General features: G+C 42.1%; 1 protein-coding gene across 1 annotated transcript; it reads left to right on the plus strand.

The window, feature by feature from the left end:
* Positions 1-11,428: 11,428 nt before the first annotated feature.
* On the plus strand, positions 11,429-22,707 carry LOC116837072 (natural killer cells antigen CD94-like). The gene is made up of 7 exons (XM_075062679.1): positions 11,429-11,522; positions 14,503-14,598; positions 16,334-16,432; positions 17,395-17,463; positions 21,102-21,250; positions 21,857-21,960; positions 22,557-22,707. Exons 1-7 carry the CDS (start codon positions 11,429-11,431, stop codon positions 22,705-22,707), a joined length of 762 nt encoding a protein of 253 aa, XP_074918780.1.
* Positions 22,708-24,141: the final 1,434 nt, after the last annotated feature.

Here is a 24,141-nt window from a genome sequence, read left to right on the forward strand (position 1 = left end):
GATGGAGGGAGAGAGACCGAGAGAGCTTCAGGCAGCAGCTGCTGTCTCAACTTCCTGAACCACTTAAAAAGACAATGCACTTAAGAGTGGGTCAGCTTACTTAAAGGGGCAGTGTGCATCTCTCTCTCTCACATACAAGATGTGTGCCTGTATCTGTCTGCCGTGCTGTCTCCCCTCCCTCATGTTTGTGCTGCATTATGTGAGAGGCTACATTAACAACAGTGCGTTAACCCTTGAGGGCTCAGCCGAGTGCTAGTCCATCATTTAGCAGTAAGGCACTCCCTGGGAAATATCCCTCCGTCTTCCACCCTATAACTTCACCACCTCAACCAAGCTTCACAATCATCATAGCTGTGAACAGTATTAAATTGTTTGTTTAAAATGTATACTGTCTGTATATCTATATGATATATAGTTTTTTGTCTGGTGAAAAAAATTTCCCTGGAACCTAACCCCCCATTCACATTAATTCTTATGGGGAAATTGGATTCATTTTTCTTAAAGTCACATTTTTCAGTAACATAACTACAATGTTAAATGAGGAGTTACTGTAGTATTTTTCAACTTACCTCATACAAGTATTGAAGTGCAATCTCTCTGTTGTGAAAGTGTAACTTACAAATGTAAACATTTTTTAGTTACACAACTGCACTCAAAAACAAAACAGTTTAAAACTTTAGAGCCTAGAAGTCCATTCAGTCATGAATGTATGTTCATTTTAAGAACAGGAGATTTGACAAAGCACAAAGAAGGTACCGATGTGAGATTTCTAAAGATAGCTACAGCACTCAACCCAAGGTTTAAGACTCTGAAGTGCCATCCGATATCTGAGAGGGATGAACTGTGGAGCATGCTTTTAAAAGTCTTAAAAGAGAAACACAGAACCCAAACTACCAAAAAAGAAAATAAATCTTCTGCTGGTGGCATCTGACTCAGATGATGAACATCAACATGCATCAGTTCACACTGCTTTGGATTGTTATCAGGCAGAACCTACCATCAGCATGGAAGCATGTCCTGTGGAATGGTGATTGAAGCATGAAGGAACATCTGAATCTTTAGCTCATCTGGCATGTTAATATCTTGCAACGCTAGCTACAACAGTGCCATGTGAACACCTGTTCTCACTTTCAAGTGACATTGTAAACAAGAAGCAGGCAGCATTATCTCCTGCAAATTGTAACCAACTTTGTTTATCTGAGTGATTGGCTGATGAAGAGGTAGGACTGAGTGGACTTGTAGGCTCTAAAGTTTTACATTGTTTTATTTCTGAATGCAGTTTTTTTGTGCATAATTCTACACTCGTAAGTTCAACTTCCATGGTAAAGAGATTTCACTACAGTACTTGTTTGAGGTGAATTGAAAAATATTTTTTTTACAGTGCAAATATTTGCAATAAAAATAAATATGAAGTGAGCACTTTAAACTTTGTATTCTATGTAGTAATTGAAATTAATATATTTGAAAATGTAGTAAACATCCAAAAAATTAAATAAATGATATTCTATTCTTGTTTAGCAGCACAATTAATCATGATTATTTTTTTTTAATCACTTGACAGCCCTAGTGTTTTTGGTTTTCAGTTTTTAAGGTCTCCAATCTGCCATGTGGACAGCTGAAAAACCTCATGAAAGAAATGGAAGAAATGGAAATTATCCAAGGTGAGAATGCAAACCTACCATAGGTTTTGAATGGGAATGATATAGGTCAATTTCCTTTAAAAAAAAAGTTTCTTATATGTGCTTTACCTGTTGACTAAAGTAATTTCAAATTGAATCCCCAGTGCTATAGTGGCACTGATCAATAATACACAGATCATTACATTTGGGGTTAATTAGAACACTGGTCTTTTTATCCCTGTTTACCAAAGAATCTCCCCAATATCCTCACTAGGCAAAATTCAGAGGTGAGCCTTAGGGAAGGTCAGGGAAGCTAAACTGATCTGAGTGACATACTGAAAGGCCATAGAGAGAAGTACAGCAAGAAAAGCAATCAGCTGGAGAGAATAAGAAACTGTAAAATAAACCCATCAACCTCCCACTTTACCTTACACCTGGTTCTGGCTTTTCAGCATATTAGTTACATTATCTTACACTCCCTGACACTCACATGCCTGTACGAGTGTAACAGCGATAGGAACCCTAAACTGTATTTTCTTTTAAGGATGAAGTCTCTTTGCCCAGAACATTGGTATCAATATGGAAAGAAATGTTACCGCTTTTCTACTGAATACAAACATTGACTGGAGAGTCGAAAGGCCTGCTCTTCTCATGGCTCCAGACTCCTTCTGATGGAAGGCAAAGAAGAGCTGGAAGAGTATCTTCCTATTTTGGAGAACTGCATATTCAAATCTGCCAATTGAAGATTTGTCAGTGAAAACAGGATTGGGGAGAATGAGATTTGGCTTTATTTGGTATTCGCTTTATTATATATTTTTTCTTGAAGGCTAATTACCTTGAGCTTTCTCCACTCCTGCCAGTATTAGAATTATCACTAAATTCTAAATTCAAATCAAATATATCTCCTGCAAGGCAGTAACCCAATGTCACCTTCACTTTTCACATTCATATTCGAGGTACAGCTATTACTGTAGTATAAGATGGAGCTGTACATTGCACTGGGTATTTTTCTCTGTCTCAGATAATGTCTTCCAAATCAGAGAGTGAATAGAGATTAATCAACACTGAAGAAATTAAGAAGTTGAAAGAACTGACAGAGTTTAAGAAAAAGACTCACGGAGCTTGGGCTACGGGGTTATAAAATTGAAGTGAAGATATTTGGTCTCCTGAATGGCAATGGAAACATGTAAGTCTAATTCTAACCAAGAGAGGGCAGTTGTACACACCCATACTCACCCATCCACATTTGGTGGAGTATGAGGTCTCATGATAGAGTAGTGGTAACACAGAGCAGTCAGGACATTGCACAGTATTCAGTATCTATCAGCATCAGGCATGAGCACAGAAATATGTATTCTCTTTTCAAGGCCACAAATGCAGCCCAGATAATTCGTCCTGGTATGGAGAAGTCTGTTACCACTTCTCTAGTGAACTGAAAAAATGACAAGGAAACAGAGATTATTGTTCTTCTCATGACTCCAGACTTCTTAAGATAGAAAGCAGGGAAGAACTGGTAATGTCTTCTTCTTCTTCACTTACTGTAGATACCAAACCAGGAATGAACACAGCAATGGGTCTAGATTTTACATTGAATTTTCATGCTGGCATTGATAAGATGACCCTCTACTCCACCAATGCATTGTATTCTTGGTCATCATCAAAGGAAGACAATGCATTAAATTACAGAAGGAAATGAACAGACGTTTAAAAACTAAATGAAGGAATCAATGGCAAAGCAATTTGAAAGGTCCAGCAGGCCAGTGCTTTGTGCTACCACATACAGATGTGGGTACCTCACTCTCATATGACCAGCCAAGGCCAAGAATGCTATGGAGGTGCTGTATCCTGCCTGTCAAGCCCTGTGGCTGGTTGCTATCATAAACTGAGGGAAACCCATCCAGTCTTCAAGTATCCATAGGTAGAAGGGCTGTAGCTGTAATGTGAGCTTGTGACGTTATTGACATAAACTGTGACCACATAGGTCATTGTTGCAACCACTGTTATATATTTGCAACAAATATTGTACAAAGGTTGTTGTGTGAGGTGTCTATAAAAAGGTTATGCTTTGCTGGTTATGATTATGCTATCTGTATGTGTGTATCATTTGTGTAGTTGAAGTTATGAATATTGGCTATGTACTTGTATCTCTATGTGTTTTGTTTCTAAGTAGCCTCAGTGAAGCATCTGGTCAGCTTCTTGAGAACTCAGTAAGTGCCCAATCAAGAAACACTTAACTGGCAATGGACTTTGGGAGACACCAATCCACATATGAGCTTTCCTGGGAACATTCAAACTAACATGTAAACTGTGGCATCGGCCTGTAAAGAACTGAGACATGCATGGATGTGTGACTTGCCCATGTGACTCCATACTCCATCTTGCTGCTGTGATCTTCCACAGGTCAGGGTATGTCTGTACTACTGGATTATTCCAATTTTACATAAACCAGTTTTGTAAAACAGATTGTATAAAGTCAAGTGCACGCGGCCACACTAAGCACATTAATTCAGTGGTGTGCGTCGGTGGTCCGAGGCTAGCGTCGATTTCTGGAGCTTTGCACTGTGGGTAGCTATCCTGTAGCTATCCCATAGTTCCCGCAGTCTCCCCCGTCCATTGGAATTCTGGGCTGAGATCCCAATGCATGATGGTGCAAAAACAGCGTCACGGGAGATTCTGGGTAAATGTCATCACTCATTCCTTCCTCCGTGAAAGCAACGGCAGACAATCATTTCACGCCATTTTTCCCTGGATTCTTGCAGACACCGTAGCATGGCAACAATGGACCCATTTTGCCTTTCTCATGTCACCATATGTGTACTGGATGCTGCGGGACAGAGGCGTACTTGCAGCACTACAACAGCAGCATTCATTTGCCTTTGCAAGTAGCAGAGACGGTTACCAGTTGTTCCCTGTACTGTCCTGCTGTGCCATTGTAAATTGGTGATGAGATGACAGTTATCATCACTCTGTACCAATCTGCTGCTTGTCATGGTGCCCCAGCTGAGGTTGGCCGGGGGTGCCAAAGACAAAAATGGGAATGACCCCGGGTCATTCCGTCCTTGTATTGTATCTAAAAAATAGAGGCAGTCCTGCTAGAATATGGGGCCAAGTGTGCTAGAGAACCGAGGGTACGCAAGAAGCACAGCTGCTCTGGTGTCAGATCCTGCAGAATAATGAGCTACATGCCATTCTAGGGGGTGCCCCGGCAACGCCCAACCGCATTGATTCCCTTCTCCCCCAAACCCTCCTGGGCTACCATTGCCAGTGCCCCCCACCATTTGTGTGATGAACTAATAAAGAATGCAGGAATAAGAAACACTGACTTTTTAGTGAGATAAAATGAGGGGGAGGCAGCCTCCAGCTGCTATGATAGTCCAGGCAGGACATTAAAGTTGGTGGGGAGAGGAGCCCATCATCCCGCTGCTAGGATAGTCCAGGCAGTACAGAACTTTTTCTTTAGACATGAAGGGGGGGGGCTGATGGAGCTCAGCCCCCAGTTGCCATGATGAAGGCAGTTACCAGCCGTTCTGTACCATATACCGGGAATGACCGAGAGTCATTCCTATTTTTAGCCAGGCGCCCCCGGCTGACCTCACCTGAGGCCAGCCAGGAGCACTCATGGGATGATGACAAGGACGACTATCAGTCCTTTTGTACGGTACTGTCTGCCACCGGGGAAGGGAGGGGAGAAGATGCTGCTGTTCACTGCCGCTGCACTATGTCTACCAGCAGCATGCAGTAGACATAGGGTGATATATAAAAAAGTCAAGAAATGATTTTTTTCCCTTTTCTTTCACGGGGGGGAGGGGGGTAAATTGAAGAGATATACCCTGAACCACCTAGTACAATGTGTTTGATCCTACAGGCATTGGCAGCTCAGCCAAGAATGCAAATGATTTTCAGGGACTGCGGGGACTATGGGATAGCTGGAGTCCTCGGTACCCCCTCCCTCCCTCCTTGAGCCATCCATTTCATTCTTCGGTTTTTCATTATGCTTGTCACACAGCACTGTGCTGTGGACTCTGTATCATAGCCTGGAGATTTTTTTCAAATGCTTTGGCATTTTGTCTTGTGTAACGGAGCTCTGATAGAACAGATTCATCTCCCCATACAGCGATTAGATCCAGTATCTCCCGTATGGTCCATGCTGGAGCTCTTTTTGGATTTGGGACTGCATCGCAACCCGTGCTGAACAGAGCTCCACGCTAGGCAAACAGGAACTGAAATTCAAAAGTTCGCAGGGCTTTTCCTGTCTACCTGGCCAGTGCATCCGACTTCAGATTGCTGTCCAGAGCGGTCACAATGGTGCACTGTGGGATCCTGCCCGGAGGCCAATACCATCGATTTGCAGCCACACTAACCCTAATCCGATATGGTAATACCGATTTCAGCGCTACTCCTCTCTTCAGGGAGGAGTACAGAAACCGGTTTAAAGAGTCCTTTATATCGATATAAAGGCCAACGTTGTGTGGACGGGTGCAGCGTTAAATTGGTTTAACACTGCTAAAATCGGTTTAAACGCGTAGTGTAGACCAGGCCTCAGAGACTATAAAAGGCCCTGGAAACCCCTCCATTTTGTCTTCAACCCTGCTTCTTGCCTCTGGAGGAACTTTGCTGCAAACTGAAACTCTGAAAAAAGGACTAAATGACCCATCCCAGCTGTGGACGTACTCCAGAGACCTGTTACAAGCCTGAACCAAGATCTTTGCCATTACTGTGTGTAATTGTTCCATTTAACCAATTCTATCTCTCTTCTATATCTTCTTTCTTTTATGAATAAACCTCTAGATTTTAGATTCTAAAGGATTGGCAACAGCGTGATTTGTGGGTAAGATCTGATTTGTATATTGATCTGGGGCTGGGGCTTTGTCCTTTGGGATCGAGAGAACCTTTTTTCTTTTACTGAGATATTGGTTTTCATAACCATTTGTCCCCATAATGAGTGGCATAGGCACCGACTCCAGGGGTGCTCCTGGGCTGGAGCACCCAGGGCCGGCGCTACCATTTCGGCAGCCTAGGCAATCTCCTAGGGCACCAGAATAATTGGTGGGCAGCATTTTGCCGGAGGGGGTGGCAGGCATCTCCTGTGGAGCTGCCGCAGTGGTGGCTGCTGAGGGTCTGCTGGTCCGCGGCTCCGGTGGAGCTGCCGCAGTCGTGCTTGCGAACAGTCGGCTCCTCGCACGGCTCCGCTGGACTGCCCGCATGCATGACTGCGGCAGCTCCACTGGAGCCGCGGAGCACCAGACCTTCCGCAGGCATCACTGCCGCAGCTCCACCGGAGCCACAGGACCACCGCGCGGGGCAGTGAAAATGCTGTCCACCTAGGGCGCTCAAACCCCTAGCGCCGGTCCTGGGAGCACCCACGGGGAAAAATTAGTGGGTGCTGTGCACCCACTGACAGCCAAGTTCCCCACTCTGCCCCGCCCGACCTCACCTCCTCCTCGGCCTCCACCTCCTCCCATTAGCACACCATGTCCCCACTCCTCTACCTACCTCCCACCGCTTGCCACCACAAAACAGCGGTAGCAAGCTCCAGCAGGGAGCGGGGAGGAACGGGAACATGGCACACTCAAGTGAGGAGGCGGGGCTTTGGGAAAGGAGTTGGAATAGAGGCAGGGAGGGGGCAGAGTTGGGGCGGGAACTTTGGGAAAGGGGTTGGAATAGGGGTTAGAGGGATCAGGGCAGGAGTGGAGTTGGGGGGGGCAGGGGCCAGAGTGCGGTCGAGCACCCACTGGCACCAGTAGAAGTCGGCGCCTATGATCAGTGGCACTGGTGGTGATGCGGGGAAACTGGAGTGTCTAAGGGAATTGATTGTTGGACTTGTGGTTAGCCAGTGGGGTAAAACCAAAATCCTCTCTGTCTAGCTGGTTTGGTTTGTCTTACTAGTAAAGAAAACCCAGCATTGGGCTGTAACCACCCTGCTCTAAACGATTTGTCCTGAACTGATACTCTCAGAAATGTCCCACTAAAGGGCAGCATCATTACAGAGCTCTTCAGAAAGTAGGTGTGTCTTAAAATGAGGGGAAGAAACACAGATTTTAATAAATCTATTGGAAAATTTCTTGAGGAAAAAAATGAGTGTTTGGTCAGTTAGACATTTTAACACAGGAAATGACAGGATGGAATTGAAATGAAGTGCTGAGACACTAGCTGATCAATAGTTTCTTAATCAACCTTGTTTAATAAATTCAATATTTAACTGGCCTCAAGCAAGTTAAATTTAACACTTTAGGCCTTGTGTAAACCTACAAAGAGAGAAGATCCTATGAGGGCTTTGTGCAGGACTGGTGCACTTCAAACTAGCAGAGTGAGAACTTCCTGTGCGGTTTCAGATGGCACATTACAGAGAATAATTCTTCCCCTCTCAGCTCCTGTTGTCCATCTCCTTACAAGGCAGTGACAGGGTGATACCAAACTGTCTCTCTCTCCATTCCCCAGGGATTTTCATGAAGGACAAAACCATTTGTGAAACTTCAAGGTCTAGTTCCCGCATGCCAGCCTCCTATCAAAAAGCTACAAAGGTATGAGTTCCACATTCTTCAGGGACCTTCATTGTTAGAGCATGTAGTTGTTGTAAGAGGCATAGTTTATTACTTCGATATACTTCAAGAAATGAGTGGAATTAGTTATTGTCGGATAGACATATGTCTGCAACCTTTTACAATATTTTTCTTCTGATTACATTTTAAGAGAGACAGTATGAAATATAGTACAATTTCATTATTATTATTTGTATTAAATGACTGTAGAAGGATTTATTATCACAGGTATTAGAATTCTACATTTCTGTACTTTATGCATCTCTGGTGCAGTATGTAGACTATCTAAATGTATATGGCAAATCTAGCAGATCAGCATAAATTGGGGAAGATGAGAGACCTAATATCTTAATTTTTAGAAAGGAATTTGACAGTGTTTCTCAAGAAATCTTACTTGGCAAATAGTCTTGGATAAGAACATTATCACTGAATTAAAAACTGGTTGAAGTACTGTGAAAAAAATGTTATGATAAATGGAAATACACTGAGTTTAGTGTCATGGTCTTTGTAATTTATCATCTTCATCTTCATAAATAGCCTGGAAACTGGAGTACGTAGCCTGTTAATGTAATGGAAACTAATGTCATGTAATTCTCAGATGATGCTAAATGGAAGGTTGTTGCAAACACAAACAAGATCAGATAGATAACCCAAGCACATCTGGAAAGTTTAGCAAAATAAGCAGAAAATGATATTAAAACTATAATACCTGATGTAATAATCCAACACATGGCTATTCAGTGGTAGGGAGAAATGGAAGCCAGTCCTGAAGAAAGAAACCCAGGAGTGAGAGTAGAGAACAGATTAAACATGTACTTGCAATGTGTTGTTTCCAAAATGGTAAATAACATTTGTGCATAGGTAGAAGTACTGTATTACAGGAGTGTCTCTCTATGGCTCTGTTGACAGTATACCTAGAATACCATACTCAATTCTGTGCACTTCCATTCTGAGTAATTATTATTAGTATTTTATTATTTATTTGTTAAACGCCTAGTGTGTAGCTGTCTGTACAGAATATAAAGGAGATGGCCCAAGATTTTCAAAAAATTTATGGAGTATAGGTCCATCAGTGGCTATTAAGTAGGATGGGCAGGAATGGTGTGCCTTGCCTCTGTTTGTCAGAAGCTGGAAATGGGTGACAGGGGATGGATCACTTGATGATTACCTGTTCTGTTCATTCCCTCTGAAGTACCTGGCAATGGCCACTGTTGGAAGATAGGATACCGGGTTAGATGGATCTTTGGTCTGACCTGGGGTGGCCTTTCTTATGATATGTTCTTAAAAATGGGTCCAAAGTTAGGTTCCTAAATTAATATCTAGGCATCTAAAAGTAGATTTATGTTCAAAAATATTGAGCATCCATCAGCGCCTCTAAAGTCTATGGTTACTAATGAGGGCTCAGCACTTTTGAAAATCTGGCTGCTTAAATAGGCACCCAGACATAAACTTGGAAGCCTAATGTTTAGCACCCATTTTTGAACTTTTTGGCCATGGTCCCTAATCCAAAGATTTAGACAAATGTGGTTTTTGTTTTTTTGTTTGTTTGTTTGTTTGTTTGTTTTAATTTTTTTTTAAAGGAAGAAAGTGGTTGGAAGTTTTGGAGGAATTCAGAGAAAAGACATGAACTTTATTAAAGGGGCTGAAGGGATTGACTTATAAACAAGAAATGGAAGAACTACGTGTGTATAATGAACTTTGTGCAAACCCTGATTAAAAGGGGATACACAATAACTTTTTAGAAATATTGAAAGTGTATCAGCATTGAAGAGGGAAATGGGCTGTTCAGGGTGGTATGAGGCTGTAGAGCTAGATGTAAAGGGAGGGAGGTAAGACAAAAATGTTTCCCAAGGTAAGGAGTGTAAATCCCTCTGCAGGAAACATTTAAAATTAGACTGGATAAAGCTCTAGACAGAATCCTATGATAAACATATGAAAGTATAAGCCCCAGTTTGTGTTCAGTGCAGAATTGTTGTGTAGACCATGTGTGGGGCGGGGAAGAGGGTCTCTATTTCACTAGCTAGGGAAGAGAGGCAATCTCCTGGCCCAAGTCTCTTTTCATCCTCTTCTTTATTGTTTACAACAATGAGAACAAACAAAAATGAGAAAAATAACACAACTGAAAACACTGCTCATAATTCCCAGAGGCTTCCCTGCCTCAACCAGCCAATGGGAAAGAGGACTCCTTTCCCCTGTGACCCTTATGAACCCTGATTCCTGTTCTTCCCTGGCATGTGAGAGTCAGGGATCCCTTGACCATTCCAGTCTGCTGCATTATCCTTGTTACAAACTCCCAAAGGATGAAATAGATGACATTAATATGGGATTGACACTTTCACTTCTATCTCTGTAGCATGAGGCCACATTCTGACCTCTTTTGGACTGTGTAAATCTGGAGTAACTCCAGTGATTTCCATGGAATTATGCCAGATGTACACAGGGGTGTCTCAGAGCATAACTTGGTCCCGTGACGCTGTACTGGAACTCAGTGTGCATAGTACTAAAGGATAGCACTCAGAGGAGGAGCAGATGGAGGAGGTGCACCAATCAAGTGTCAGTTCTTGGAGGCACTGGGGTCTAAAGTTCTGTTCCTAAATCCATATTTAGGTACCTAAGGTATGATTTTTAACAAAAGTGCCTAAGTGATTAAGGCACATAATCCTTATTAAAGTCAGTGGTATAAAACAGGTGAAGAATCAGAACCAGAGCCTCTAGAAACCTAAGGAGAGAGCAGAGAGGGGCATTCCTTGTTATATTGCGCATGTATGACATATGTTGTAAGCATTTCCCCCAGCACAGCCATCCCTGTCCACAAGAGGAGGGAGCCACAGTCCAGTTCCCGCATTACCCAGAAATTGTCTGACCAGGGGCTCTTTTGCTACTGGTGCTGCCGCTAACTATTGAGTTCTCCAGTATTAGGAGTCAGATTGTGTCCAGCCTCTCTCCACTGCCATAGCAAATGAAATCATAGCTCTATCTCTTAGACTCCTAAATCTGTCCCCGGGGGGGTGGTATTTATTTCTTTGTTTTTCTTTTCTGAATCCCTCTAGTTTGTCAGTGTGTATTAATGTGCCCCAGATTCAGAACTAGGTGCCACATTCCAGGTGCGGTGAGAAGGAGGCATGGCTCTTCCAAACCCTTAGTTATTCTGCTATTAGATCCTGACAATTGCTGTTTTTCCTTCCTTAGTACATGTATCAGTTTACATCAGATCCCATTTTTCATCTCAGTCTGCTGAACCCAACCTTTCTATCCCAGAATGCAACAGAAATGAATGAGCAGAAAGTGATCTATGTAGACCTGAAATTTCAAACTCCTTCCAAGCACCAGAAGAAAAAGACACCTAAGAACACCAGGGACAAAGGTGTGGTATGTTTGTAAGCATCTGAGAACATATCTGCTATTACTGATATTTTATTGTCCATGTTAAATCTCTTCCTTGAGCTGTATGCATTGTACTTGACTTTATCTACTTATATCATTAGTGTCAAGTATCAGGGGGTAGCCGTGTTAATCTGTATCCACAAAAACAACAAGGAGTCTGGTGGCACCTGAAAGACTAACAGATTTATTTGGGCATGAGCTTTCATGGGTAAAAACCCTCACTTCTTCAGATGCATGTCCAAATAAATCTATTAGTCTTTAAGGCACCACCAGACTCCTAGTTGTTTATATCATTAGCTTTTTCTTCAGTGTCAGGCACAGTTATTTTAGTAACTTGTTAACATCTGTCAGGCACTGAAATGCTCCTGGAATTCTGGGCAAGGGGAGCAAAAGTTAGCGTACCTTCGGAGCCCTGGAACACAGTTCTGCGATTGTGTTATCGCAAACCAATTCATGTCAATAGATGTTGTTGATTTGCCCTGTGTTCAAGGAGACACGGTCTCTTTAAGTCATACCTTGTGGTTGGAAGATTAAAGGAGGTGACCTGTGAATTCTTCTCTCTTTTCTGATGGGGATTGTATAATGGGATAGCCTAATTTTGGCAATTAATTGGTCTTTGACTATTAGAAGTAAATATGACCAATGGTCTGTGATGGGATGTTAGATGAGGTGGGTTACTACAGAGAATTCTTTCTAGCTGATGAGTCTAGCTGATGATGATGGTGTCTAGCTGATGAGTCTTGCCCACATGCTCAGGGTTTAGCTCATCGCCATATTTGGAGTTGGGAAGGAATTTTCCTCCAGGGTAGATTGGCAGAGGCCCTGGGGTTTTTTCACCTTCCTCTGCAGCGTGAGGCACTGGTCACTTGCTGAAAGATTCTCTGCACCTTGAAGCCTTTAAACCGTGATTTGAGGGCTCCAGTGGCTCAGACACAGGTTTGATACAGGAGTGGGTGGGTGAGATTCGGTGGCCTGTGTTGTGCAGGAGGTCAGACTAGATGATCATAATGGTCCCTTCTGACCTTAAAGTCTATGATTCTATGAATCCTATTCATTTGCAAATAAAGTAGTATTTTCTCTATGCTTTGCCTGATTGAGATAGTCAACATCATGAAGTCATGACTGATCCTTAATTGTCCATATTTATTTACCATCCCAGAGCCTTAAGATCAGTCCTGTCCAGCAGAGAATTTCCTGAGCTACAGAGGATTTGCACTGAGCATCCGGGAAGTTGAGCAGTTAGTTTTTCAGAAGATGACATTTAAAAACACTCTTTAAAAAAATGGGCTCCATCTAGAAGAGCATAATGCCAAGTGCCATGTTTCCTCTGAAATCAATAGTAAAACAGCCTTTGACTTCAATGGAAGCAGAAGCAAGCTTTAAATCAAGGAAATAGCACTGAAATGTTTAATGAGTTTATAAATATGCTTAGTAGATCACAGTTCAATTTGTTTTGAAGTATGTAAAGTGAAATTTTACATTTCAAAGTTGTCATTAGCAGAATGCATGAGTCAAGGGTAGTCAAATAGATACATTATCTTAACTGGATATTTCCATAACTTTTAATGCTTAGCTTTGAAACTGTAATTTTCTTATTATAGAGATGTGCAAAGAGCTATATAAGTCACATGAATAACTTTAAATGTAACAACACTTTTGGGTAAGACTCTAAATAGGAGTCAGGTATTGGAAACAAGGTGATAAAATGCATATGCTGAATTCACAGGTTGACCCCAGTACACTGACAGGCTACTGCAGACCATTGTGTTTTGGGACAAAACCTTTTAATACCAAAGTTCTGCCATGCCTTGTGTACTACAAAGACAGTTTTATGTGGCTATAGATTGTAACTAGAGCTGTCCGCTGTGATAAAGTCAGGCTGGATGCCTGCAAGAGGGTAGTCCTATTGGGTGTTGGGAAGTGCTGGGAAGCACAGCTAAAAGCTCCTCCCCAGCCTGGGGAGGAGCTACTGAGCCCAGAACTCAACTAAAGTTGGGGGACGACAAAGGAAAACAAAACAGGAACAGGTGTGGAGGTCAAAGGTCCAAAACTAGCGAACCGGAAGGGGACACCGAGCAGAGAACCCTGGACAGTGCCCACTGTTCCTCAGTGCAAGAGGGTAGTCCTACTGGATACTGGGAAGTGGATGGGTGGAAGCCTGCCCACAGCTAAAAGCCCCTCCTCCAGCCTGGGGAGGAGCTACTGAGCCCAGACCTCAACTAAAGTTGTGGGTCAACGAAGGGAAAAAAACAGGACAGGTGTGGGGGGTCAAAGGACCATAGCTAGGGATCCAGAAGGGGACACCGAGCAGAGAACCCCGGACAGAGCCGACTGCTCCTCAGTGCAAGAGGGCAGTGGAAGGCAGATATATTAGTCCTAGAATGTTAAAGGCCCTTTTCCCTACAAACTGAGAATGAGTTACCTGAGGTTAATTAGAGATACCTGAATCCAATTAAGGGCTGCCTGAGACCTTTTAAAACCCCTCCTCCAGTAAGAGAAGGGGAAGAGAGATAGACACTAGCTGTTACCAGGCTAGTAGCAGCAGAGAAGTAGCTTCTCCAGGAGGAAAGGCTCTGTTCCTCCCCATAGGGGAAGCAGACAAGCACGACTGCTGGCCAGAGGAAGGACTGACACCCCAGGACTAACAACAAAACAACATCCCATCCCAGTGAGGAGGCAGAGAAAAGTATCACCCTTTGTTTGGGTCTATGGGAATATTTCCCCTTTCTGAGTGAGGAAGGAGCAACCGTTAGGCTTATCCTCACGCCTAGCCTGGAGACTCAACCAAGTGAGCACCGAAGGGTGAAGGCAAACCCTGCCTGAGTAGGACTGATTACACCAGGCCCACCATCGCCAGGGGAGAGAAACACTAAGCCTGGCAAGAGAAAAGAGGTGCCTTGCCACATGACCTTGTCAGTACAATGAATAAAATTCACTGTTTCTATGCTATAACCCACTAGCAATAAACGAGAAGGTGGTGACCTACACAGAAGTGAAATGCCATAATGCTTCTGAGCAACACAGGAGGCAAAGGACTACGAACCCCCAGGGCAAAGGTACTGTGTGCTACATGCTGCTGACTCCTCTCCTTCTACTATTTAACTGTTCGTAGTCTAACACCTCCCTTGAATTGTATGAGAATATTAAAAGCAAAACTCCATATGAAGAATCGGGATTTAAATACCCCAAATCAAGACGTTTGATGGCTAGGATCCCACAAGCATTATCCACCTGGCCTCCTTGCACATTCTTTATATTAAGATATAAAATTAATCCTTAAAAATAAATTCAGACAGTGCTATGTATCCATGTAATAAAGGGATCTGGGCCAGATTGTTCTCAGCTGCTGTATGAATGTTTGCAGGGAGAGGAGCAGAGGGTACTAGACATGCCCTGCCTTCTACCCCAAATGCAGTGGCCAGATATTCTCTTCCAAGCTGCAGGGATTGTTCCCTCCTAGAACATAGAGACACATTGGCCACCCCAAAATGGATGGAGGGGAAAATACAACTATGGCCTTATCTGGCCCCCTGTCCCCAGAGCCAACACTAGACATAAGCAGACTAGGACATTGCTTAGGTCCCCGACCAGCTCCATGGGGCCCCCATTCACTTTTTATTATAAAAACTTTCCTGTTCTAGAATTAAGGGGCACAAAATATTTCTGCTTAGGGCCCACAATACACTAGCACCATCACTGCCTCCCCTACTAGGTAACACAGGGGACCAGCTCCATCATCCTATAAGATGGCACAGTGAATGCTCTCCCCTTGCACACTTGATAGCTCAGGGAGGGACTGTGCCTCAGGAGACGCAATACCCACCCAGATCTCCTGTTGAGGAGGCTCCACACTGGCCCAACGCAAGACAATTCCTAAAAGGCACAACTGAGGCCTTAATGGTGGAGGGAGGGATAACTCAGTGATATGAGTATTGGCCTACTAAACCCCATGTTATAAATTCAATCCTTGAGGAGGCCATTTAGGGAACTGGGGTAAAAATCTGTCTGGGGATTAGTCCTGCTTTGAGCAGGAGCATACACTAGATGATATTCTGTAATTCTTTTTTTAAAGGTGCCCTTGAAGGTGGAACTCTCAAAAGGGAAGAGGGAGCCCTTTTTATTCTTCCTAGAATTCTTTGTTCTGAGCCTCCTTATCCTTACTCCACCTTTATAAGTGTACACAATACTAGCAGTGAATTAATATAATGCTTCCCCTCTTTCACAAATTGCTACACAGAAGCAATTTGGCCCACTGCACAGGGCTTCTAAATAGCAACCAGTAGAGCTGGTTTTATTCAATCCCATGGTAAGCCTGGGCAAAGCATTTCACCTCTCTCTGTTTCATTTTTTCCCATCTATAAAATGGGGATAATAGTTCCCAACCTTTTTAAGTGCTACAGTTGAAAAGCTCCATATAAGTGCTTAGGTGGAAGAAATATCCCTTAATGGTGTTCTGCTAGGAACCCAGAGCACAGTTCTGTTGCCATCAAGTCCCACATAAAACAGTCTGCCTCCTTAGTAAGCCTTTGTTAAGACTAGATCATGCTGTCCAGGTATCTTGACCTGTACAACTCTGAACAGGGCAAGATTTTTCATTCCATAGTTCAAGAGCCCTGACAACATGTTCTGACACAGCTGAATATGTGTGAGGGTAGCGGGAGGAGAATGAATACTTGTATGTGGTTGAGCTGCATTTCATTAACACAGAGAACACAAATGGATTATGCGTCATTTGGGGTTTAAAAGCATTTCCCCCCATAATTCTGTACTTCTCCCTTTTCTCTCTCTCAGATTCTTCTGCTCTGGCTCCTGCATGGAGGCTCATAGCAGGGATTTTGGGGATCTTCTGCTTGGCTTTGCTCATAGCAGTGGGGGTCTTGGCTGTGAATGGTAAGCATGAGCAAAGTAGATACTGAGAGACAAGCTCTGTGCTGGCATACTCCTTGTGTAACTGCTGGAGAGTAAATCTCACAAGGTGTAAGCCAGTGAAGAGCTGTAATCCTCAGCTCCTCTGAAAATCAGGCCACTTATTTAGATGCCTAATTATGGCTTTAGGGGGCTTGGAATGGAGAGCAGCTGGATTCTGCCACATTCTCTCCCCTACACACACCCAAACCGTCCCTCCCACCACCCTTTGCAGAGTTTCCCGGGACAACTGCAGCTGACAAACCTCTGGCATCACAACTCCAACTGTCCACATAACCCAAGAGCCAGAAGGGGTGTAGGATCCTCCAGTACAAATATGAAGCACAGACTTTCTGTGGACCCCTGCAGAATCATGAAGTTGGTGTCTAATCACTGGCTTCAGCCTCAAGGGCCAAAATACATCCCCTTATGTGAGCATTCCTCTGGGCTGATGCTTTCATTGAATTTCCTGTCCATAGTGTATGTGTCCTTGTCTTTCTTGCAAAGATTCCAGGACTTTCCACTTACCGCTTTCTTCCTAAGAATCTGATTTTTCTGTTTTGGAGTCTAACTTGGAAAATAGGATTTTTCTGCTTTGTGGTCACTGCAAACATCACCTGTATTCAACTCAGATGATGGAATCAGGAGGTTTTCAACTGCTATTGTAGGTGAATATTTAGACATTTAGACAAGATTTTCAGCCACACATTTTTTTTAAGGGGCTTTATGTATAAAATGTTATTTTTAAGATGACTTTTAACAAGAAAAAGTACATATAACATATCATGGTGTTCTAACAATAAAATAGACACTCTTGCCACTAGTATAACTGTGGGTAGAACTTGGCCGTTTGTTTCTCTATGAGGCATAATATATTGATCTCTAAACCTGTGCTGCAATTTACTTTTAAGTGGTACATTATATTGTTATATTGCTTTGGCTTCAAGTTTTTCAGATCTCACTTGTACCATGTAGACAGCAAGATAACCACACCCAGCACTGGGAAATTATCCAAGGTAAGAATGGAAAACTGCCAATGGCTTTAAACAGGAAAGATACAGGTCAATTGGCTTCAGGAGAGCAATATTTTTCTTCTATGTGTTGTAACTTTAGACAGAAATAATTTCATATTGAATTCCCAACAGTGTTGCTACACTGATGGATATCAGAGTATGACATTTTGGTTAATTAGATTCCAGTTCTTTTTATCCTTATTTACCAAAATTTTACATTCTTTGAAAAACTCAGAAGTGAGTCTTAAGGGAACATAATGGGGGCTAAGCTGGTTTAAGTCACATGTTGAAAGACCATCAGAGAGAACGGTAGGAAGAAAAAACAATTAACAGGAGGGAATAATACAATCACGGAAATGTAGATCGTGGAAGGACTTCAAGAGGCCATTTAGTCCAGTCACCTGCACTGAGGCAGGTCCAAACATACCTATATCATTCCTGACCGGTGTTTATCTAAACTGTTCTTAAAAACCTCCAAAGATCAGGATTGCACAACCTCTCTTGGAAGACTATTGCAGTCCTTAAAAATCCTTATACTTGGAAAGTTATTTTTTCTAATATCTAACCCAATTCTTCCTTGTTGTAGATTAATTTGATTACTTCTTGTCATCTCTCAGTCTTCTCTTCTCTACACTAATCAAGCATAGTCTTTTCAACTTTCCTCATATGTCAGGTTATCATTTTTGATGCTCTCCTCTGGACTCCCTCCAATATGTCCACATCTTTCCTAAATGTGGCACCTAGAAGTGGACACAGAACTCAAGCTGAGGCCTCACCAGTGCTGAATAGAGGGACAGTTACCTCTGATGTCTTACATATGACACTCCTGTTAATACACCCAAAAATGATATTAGAGTTTTTTGTAACTCCATCGCACTGGGGGCTCATACTCAATTTGTGATCCACTATAAACTCCAGATCCTTTTCAGCAGTATCACTGCCTAGCCAGCTATTCTCCATTCTGTAGCTGTGCATTTAATTTTCTTTCCTAAGGCCTGATCTACACTAGGGGGGGATCGATCTGAGATACACAACTTCAGCTACAAAAATAGCATAACTCAATTTGATGTATCTTAGATCAACTTCGAACCACTCACTTTGCATCCTCGAGACGTGGGATCAACAGCCGCCACTCCCCTATCGACTTTACTTCCGCCTCTTGCCGAGCTGGAGGTCAGCAGTCGATGGGAGAGCGATTGGGGATCGATTTATCGTGTCTACACTACACACGATAAATTGATCCCTGATAGATCGATCACTACCCACCGATCCGGCGGGTAGTGTAGACGTACCCTAAGTATAGTACTTTGCACTTTTCTTTAGTGATTTTCATCTTGTTGATTTCAGACCAATTCTCTAAGTTTGCAAACGAAACCTGTCCTCCAAAATGCTAGCAACGCCCTCCCCTCGCCTCTTGGTGTTATCTACAACTTTTATAAGCATGCTTTTTACTCCATTATCTACATAGCTAATGAAAATATTGATAATATTGGCCCCAGAACCCTGATAACTATCTTTAAGTAAGGTCTTTCAACCAGTTTTGTACGCACCTTATATTAATTTCATTGATACCATATTACTTTAGCTTGTTTATGATAATGTCATGTGGGACTGTGTCAAAAGACTTACTAAAATCAAGGTATATAATGTCTACACCTTCCCTTTTATCCACTAGATCAATAGCCATGTCAAAGGAGGAAATTAATTTATTTTGGCATGACTTTTTCTTGATCAATCTGTGTTGTCTGTTATGTATCACCCTATTTTCCTCTAGGTGCTTACAAATTGATTGTTTAATAATTTTTCCAATATCTTTCCAGATATCAAAGTTAGACTGACTGATCTTCTTTGTTCCTCTTTTTTTAAGATCAGTACTATGTTTGCCCTTCTCCAGTCCTCTGGACTTCCCCAGGAGTTCTCAAAGATATTTCCTAATGGTTCCGAGATTGATTTAGTTAGTTCCTTAAGTACTCTAGGGTGAATATCCCCAGGCCCTGCACACTTGAACAGGTCACTATTATTTATCCTGTCCTTTCCCTGTTTTGGCTTGTGTTTCTTCTCCCTTGCTTTTAATATTAATAGTGTTTAAGTATTTGGTACATTTACCTATTTAGTGAAGGCATTAAACACCTCACCCTTGATATAATTCATTATTAGCCGTCCTTTGTGCTAAGTCAAGGACTTGCATTTTCCTTCTCCTTTCTCTAGCACCTAATGCATTTAGAGAAACACTTTTTATTACCTTTTATGTCCTTTACTAGGTGTAAATCATTTGGTGCCTTGCAATTTCTGATTTTGTTCCTAAACGCTTCTGCCATTCTTTTGTACTCATCCTTCACAGATTGTCCATGTTCCACTTTCTGTTGGATTCCTTCTTGATATTTAGCTTGTTAAAGAGCTCTTGATAGTGCCATACTGGCCTCTTACTATTCTTCCTATCTTTCCTATCAAACCCCACATTAAGCACAGGCAGAAGTGGGAGGGAAGCCTCTCCTGCCAAGCGGTAATCAGCCTGGCCACACCCCCATGCAACTACCACAACTGCCAATCATGGAGGCATGGACCCACAGCTGCAACCAATAGAGGAAGCAGGGCCTGCAATAAAAAGAGAGAGTTCAAATAAGGAAGGGAGAGAGAAAGGCCTGGGAGAGCAAAGCTTCCAGAAACGCAGCCCCAAGGGGCTGAAGCAGATCACTGAACCTAACTAGAGCCAAGGGTCAAGAACTGCCATTACTGTAGGCTAAACAAAGAAAACCAGTCCCAACAGAGACCTCCTGAAAGACCTCAGAAAGAACCTTCACACCTTGATAATTTGCTGCTGTGCCTTTAATATTGTCTCTCTGAGAAACTGCCAACTTTTCTAAACTCCTTATTCCCTTAGATTTTCATCCCATAGCATCTTATCTGCCAGTTCTCTGTTAAGTAGCTGTAAGATAAACTAGCCAATCTCCCACTTTAATGTTTTCCATCTTATCTCTGGGGCTTCTCAGCATGTAGGTTTCACAATCTTGGATTCCATGACACTTACATATCAGTAAGTGAGTGATAAATGGAGACTAACTCTGTGTGAAGGGGCCTCACTTACAGATCACTGAATTTTACCCATTGTGCAAGACTCCTGCTCAATAATTACTAACAAAGAAACCACCAATTAATTACAATAGCACTCACACTTGATGTATAAAATCCATAAGATACACAAAATTCCCCTGGGGAAAAATAAACAAACAAACATGATTGTGTATAAAAGGAAAATGACATAGGCATAATAATAATTACTTTATTTGCTATAGAACAAGAATCCTCATGCCAGCATCAAAATACGAGCAACCATTTCAATACTTGTGACTCTAAAGATGGTCTGGAATGCATTTAATGCAAAATCAAATTACAACAGAAAATTGATTATCACAACTTGACCTTAAATACTTCTAATAAAGTAACATTTAGAGGTCCCAATCAGATATGGGCCTCACTCATATTAGGTTGTGTACAAATACACCATAAGAGACAGTCCCTATATGAGAGAGGTGACAAATTTAATGCAGACAAGACACAATAAGTGGATGAAACAATGAAATGGAGGCGGGAGGACAAGGGAAACAACAACAGAAAAGATGTAAACTGTATTTCTTTTTAAGGGTGGAAGTTTCTTTGTCCAGAAAATTGGTTTCCCCATGGAGAGAAATGTTACCACTTTTCTACAGAATCCAAACCTTGGCTGGAAAGTCGAAAAGCCTGCTCTTCTCATGGCTCCAGACTCCTCCTGATAGAAAACAAAGAAGAGCTGGTAGAGTATCTTTGTCTTTGGAAAGCTGCATATACAAAACAGCCAATAGAAGATTTGTCAGTGAAAAGAGGATTGGACAATGAGATTTGGCTTCATTTGGTATCTTGCTTTATGATGTTTTTTTCTTGAAGGCTAATTGCCTCACACCTCCTCTTCTCTCCCCAGAACTAGAGCCATAATTGAACCCTAAATTAAATTAAAAGGCACCTGTTGCAAGGCAAAACCCCAGTGTCACCAGTACTTTTCATATTCAAGGTACATCTATTATTGTAGCATAAGAAAAACCTGTACATCACTCAGGGCATTTTTCTCAAAAGTGATATAGGGGAAGTATTGTCCTCTAGACAACAGAGGGAACAGAGATTAACCAACAGAGGAAGCTGTCACAATTTCTACAGCAAACATGTCTGGAGGAAATGAAGAATGTGATCAGTCTTGCCAAAGGAGCTGACCACCCATGAGGCTGCCTCGCCATATTAATCACATCACTGTTAGCCACATCACCGTACCTGATAGCCATACACTTGTGAAACCAACAAACACCTGATGCACATACACTCATGAAATGAGCAGGGAGAAGAATTAACTGTCTTTGTCTTTGTACAGGATTTCATAAGCCCTCTCGCAACTTTTAGCTGGATAGGATTATCACGTGATAAGACCGACAGACCCTGGATGTGGGTGAATGGCACAGCTTTCTCCACCGACCAGTGAGTTCCAGACACAGCTAGAAACTTCTAATTTCAATAAAGTGCATTGACAGTTCAATGAGAGAGAGAAACACAAGCTTCAGTAACAAGGAGTGCATTATGTAATCACTGAAACGTATTTTAAAATTCTATGGGGGCCCAAATCAGCAGAGAGTGGTGTAAGTTAAGGTTAAGATGTATTGACAAACAGCAATAGGTGATGAAACACCAAAAGTGGAAGTGAAGTGGGTGGTTCAGGTCAAAAATAAAGTGCATTGACACAACTGAGGGGAGTAGTGACTCAAAAAAATTAATTTAGAGAGGAGGTTGTGTGTCATGGCTGAGGTGCACTGGCAGATAAGTGAGAAGTGTGCACAGCCTGAGATGCACTACTCCTGACTCTAGCCAAAACAGTTATTCCCTAACATTCATAAATACCAAATTTACTGATGATTTTTTTAGTAATGGCTCCTCTGCTTCTCCACAATTGCTTTGTTCTTATTAAAATTATTTGTTTTTCCATATGTTTAAGTTTCTGACATGTTTACCTTGAAAAAATAAGGTAATAATAGAGATATGACCAGAATGACTTCAAGTAACATTTTATTCTATCATAGGTTTGCAGTAAAGAAAGGATACATTGATGGTAATTGTGCACGTGTCACAGGTGGAGAGCTCTCCTCTGGTCCATGCAAAGATGAAAACCGCTATATTTGTGAGCAGCTGTTTTTTTTGCCAAAGCCTGACATATCGGCATCAGATGGATAATGGAAACCACAAAATCTGGGGCATCACAAACATTGTGACAAATATCCCCAATAAATACTACCATTCTCATCATCTCCTCTTCAGAGGCTGCCTTTGTGTTGTAAAATTGTAACACACTTTGCTGTGACCACATATTGTTTATGAGTCTCTGTCAAAAGGAGCTAGGGATGGCCACTCAGAGTAGAAACCAGAGGGTTAAATCTGATAAACCATCAGAACCTGGTGTCTTTTTCCTTTTCCTTTCCTTTTGCAGTTCATTGATAGTTTATTTTAAAACAATAATTAGGTCACTATCTGGTTCAAATAGTTTTCTTTCAATAAACTGGTAAAAAAAAATCTGAATTAATTGCCAGCTTTTGTTTTTTTGCTTTTACTTCGTTGCTTTGCATTCAATCACAGAAGAATTGCCATGATGAAGCAATACAAAAACAAGGATAATGTTGATTAAACTAAAAGTACCTTTGGGGAAAAGTAGTTTATAGGTGTTCTTTAATAGTGTGGTGGGGTGGACTGAACTGGATGTCATGAGCAATCAATATCCATGTCACAGGGGCCAACACAGCAAAGGCAAATTCATGTACTCCCCCTACCCCAATCCATCCCAGCTTCTCAAATCACTAAGGAAAGTTACAGGTGCATCATGAACAGGATGACAGCAATGGACAAGCCCTGCTGTGAGCTGTAGTAGTCACTAGGGAAGAGGTTCTCATTGACATCATTGGATAATTAAAGATGCTGTTACACAAAATGCACAATTTGGGAGAGGATCCCACTACTGGGCCATATTCCATGGACTGGGCATGGTCAAAAGGGACATTCCTTAACTTCACCACCTCAAGCCCAGTAAAAAGCTCTGCCTGGTGCGAAGGTATCCTTACACCTCAAGACCCAGGCAGTTCCTCTTTGTCCCCACTGGAGAAATGTTCCATGCCAAGACCACTATAGTCTCTCTAGCCCACTTGTTACAAACTTCATGTCTGCTTACCAAAGTGCTCCCAATTTTTACGTTTATGCCTAATGCTGTTGGAAATGGGCTTGCTTTCAACAGTGCTAAATGTCATGTGGTCTCAAACAATTCCGATTTGAATGATTTTAAAATCACTGTGGACCAGGTATGGATCAAGGAGCCCTCCCAATAATTTCCACTGCATAAGAGTGGTCTTTCAAAATCTCCCAGAATCCTCTGCTTCTCAGTTTTGCACTGGGAAAGATGGAATATGTACCCACAGGGCATTGCAACTTACAGACTTTACAGAAGTGGTCCTGGAGATGGAGGACAAACTTGCAAACAGATTGCAGCAACATGGATGTAGTAGAGATGCTGAACCATTTGTTTTTAAACCATTTCTACCCTACCCATTTGATAACTAATGGCTCATTTCCAAAGTGTAAACACAGTTGTGTTTTTATGAAATATTGTCTGTGTATAATGGA

This window comes from Chelonoidis abingdonii, chromosome 1 (assembly GCF_003597395.2).
Source record: "Chelonoidis abingdonii isolate Lonesome George chromosome 1, CheloAbing_2.0, whole genome shotgun sequence".
In the NCBI taxonomy this organism is placed as follows: Eukaryota; Metazoa; Chordata; order Testudines; family Testudinidae; genus Chelonoidis; species Chelonoidis abingdonii.

Coding starts and splice junctions, on each gene's coding strand:
- LOC116837072 (XM_075062679.1), top strand. CDS start 11,429: ATGAATGAGCAGAAAGTGATCTATGTAGACCTGAAATTTCAAACTCCT. Junction 21,251..21,856: donor TAGAAAACAAAGAAGAGCTG/GTAGAGTATCTT, acceptor GTCTTTGTACAG/GATTTCATAAGCCCTCTCGC. Junction 21,961..22,556: donor ACAGCTTTCTCCACCGACCA/GTGAGTTCCAGA, acceptor ATTCTATCATAG/GTTTGCAGTAAAGAAAGGAT.